The following is a 2,087-nucleotide window of genomic DNA, read 5'->3' on the forward strand; positions in this document are numbered from 1 at the left end:
AGGGATGAGTACTTGAAGAGCTTAGAGATATGGTGGTGGATATAAGGCAGACAGTTAGGGATCATGATACGATCCTAAGAGGTAGAGAGCAGGAAGAGAGAGTTAAGGCTTAGGATATTCTAATGCGTGAGGAAGCATACAGTAGACCTGGACCATCTTAGGGTTCAAGTAGCAGGCAAGATATTCCTAGTATTGATCCATCAATTGATTGTGCTTGGAAGATGTTTGTTTAATTCAACCCGCCAACTTTTAATAGTAGTATGAGAGAAGGGGAAGTAGAGCTATGGATCGAGCGACTGGAAACTATCTTTGAGGTGGTGATCTATACCCCTAGGCAGAAGGTTATCCTGGCCATAGTGCAGCTAGTTAATACTGCCTTAATAGGAATTCGTAAGGCCTTCGAATGGTATTCGGTTGAGGTGGGGTGAATTCAAGAAAGCTTTCTTTGATTAATATTTCCTAGTCTCATTCAGAACCGAGAAAGAAGAGGAGTTTCATGCGTTCACACAAGGAGATCTGAACAAAAAGGAATTTATAAGAAGGTTTAGTGACCTATCGGCTTAGTCCACACACCTCCAGCATAGTAATGATACAAAGTAGAAAGCTGAGCGGTTACTGGAAAAGATAAGACTTGAGTATCACCAACAGATAGTGCTGCTTGATGTGACAACTTATAAGGAGATGTGCCATAAGCTAAGAGTAGCAACTAGGCATAGTAGAGAGGTAAATGCCAAGAGGAGGTGAGACAATATAGGGAGATTCTCATCCCTTTTAGGCTTGATAGGCGAAATTTCAAAGAGGCCTGGGTTCAGTAGTGGCAATTCTAGTTCCTCGAGAAGGAGTTTCAGTATAGGATGTCAATCTTAACCTGTGTAGAGAGCATTAATGCAGAAAAGTGAGGGTGTGAGAATTTGACCTCTACAGTCTTCAAGGAAAGCATCTAATATTCCAGCGTTGACTTTGAGTATTGGAAGGACACCCTAGTGCAACATTTATGACCGATCTCATCCAGGAAGAATTTAGGCTTACTTCATGTATGGCAAGCCAGGTCATATAGCGAGGCAATTCCTAAAGGGTAAAGTTGAGGGGACTGAGCATTGTTCTACTATCCTTGGCCGAGTGTTTGTAGTCATACAGGAAGAGGCTAGAGCATATCTAAACTTGATAAGAGGTATGATTTCTGTTTGCAGTCACAGAGTAGGGGCATTATTTGATTTGGGTGCTCTTCATTTCTTTGTGTTTGAGGAGTATGTGAATAGATTGGATTCTTTTAGCTCATCTAATATCACTAGTAGAGCTTGTCAAGGTATGGAGATTTGATTTGAGGATAGAGTTTCCAAGATCAATTTGATTTGTATTCACATGAAAGGAATAGAGGTGATTATTGGCATAGATTGGCTAGTAGTGAATAATGCTATGATTGATTGTGCTAGAAAGGTGGTTTCACCATCAATGTTGTGTGTAGCAGTGGATTCTTTAGAGAAACTTAAGTTCTTGTCAGTGGTTAGAGTTGAGAAGTTAATTCAGCAAGGTTGTGATGCGTATATGGTGTTATTTACCTCCAACACGGTGTATGATGGTGGAGTTGGGAAGATTGATGTAGTAAGTGAGTTCCCTAAGGTATTTTCAAATGAAGTGATGGGATTACCTCTTGAAAGGGAAGTAGAGTTGTCAATTGATTTGGTTCCTGGAATTGAACCAATATTAAAGGTCTCATATAGAATATTGCTAACAGAATTGGCTGAATTGAAGAAGCAAATTAAAGACTAGCTAGACAAAGGGTTTATTGGACCAAAAGTATCGCCCTAGGGGTTGCCAATATTTTTTGTGAGGAAGAAAGATGGCAGTTTAAGTCTTTGCATAAAATACTGGTAGTGGAATAAAGTAACTATGAAGAACAGGTATCCTTTACTAAGGATAGATAATCTTTTAGATTAGTTAGCTAGTGGCTCAGTCTTTTCTAAGATAGATTTGAGGTTAGGGTATCATCAGTTGAGAATCAATGCAGCAGATGTACCTAAGATGGCTTTTAGAACTCGGTATGGCCATTATGAGTTTTTAGTTATGCTATCTACTTTGACTAATAT

The 2,087-nt window shown here is 39.4% G+C and overlaps 1 protein-coding gene across 1 annotated transcript; it reads left to right on the forward strand.

Annotated features, from left to right (window-relative positions):
• The first annotated feature begins 260 nt into the window (after window positions 1-260).
• LOC129316454 (uncharacterized) lies at window positions 261-1,770 on the forward strand. The gene is made up of 3 exons (XM_054960881.1): window positions 261-406; window positions 1,191-1,306; window positions 1,370-1,770. The coding sequence occupies exons 1-3, from the start codon at window positions 261-263 to the stop codon at window positions 1,768-1,770; spliced, it is 663 nt and encodes a 220-aa protein (XP_054816856.1).
• Window positions 1,771-2,087: the final 317 nt, after the last annotated feature.

Source organism: Prosopis cineraria, unplaced genomic scaffold, assembly GCF_029017545.1.
Source record: "Prosopis cineraria cultivar Desert tree isolate PC_DT_omini unplaced genomic scaffold, ASM2901754v1 PC7, whole genome shotgun sequence".
Lineage (NCBI taxonomy): Eukaryota > Viridiplantae > Streptophyta > Magnoliopsida > Fabales > Fabaceae > Prosopis > Prosopis cineraria.

Bases quoted from the DNA above. Each gene is read 5' to 3' on its own strand.
- LOC129316454 (XM_054960881.1), top strand. From the start codon at position 261: ATGAGAGAAGGGGAAGTAGAGCTATGGATCGAGCGACTGGAAACTATC. The intron at 407-1,190 runs GTATTCGGTTGA...TTCTGTTTGCAG, and splicing joins ATTCGTAAGGCCTTCGAATG to TCACAGAGTAGGGGCATTAT. The intron at 1,307-1,369 runs GTATGGAGATTT...TTCACATGAAAG, and splicing joins CACTAGTAGAGCTTGTCAAG to GAATAGAGGTGATTATTGGC.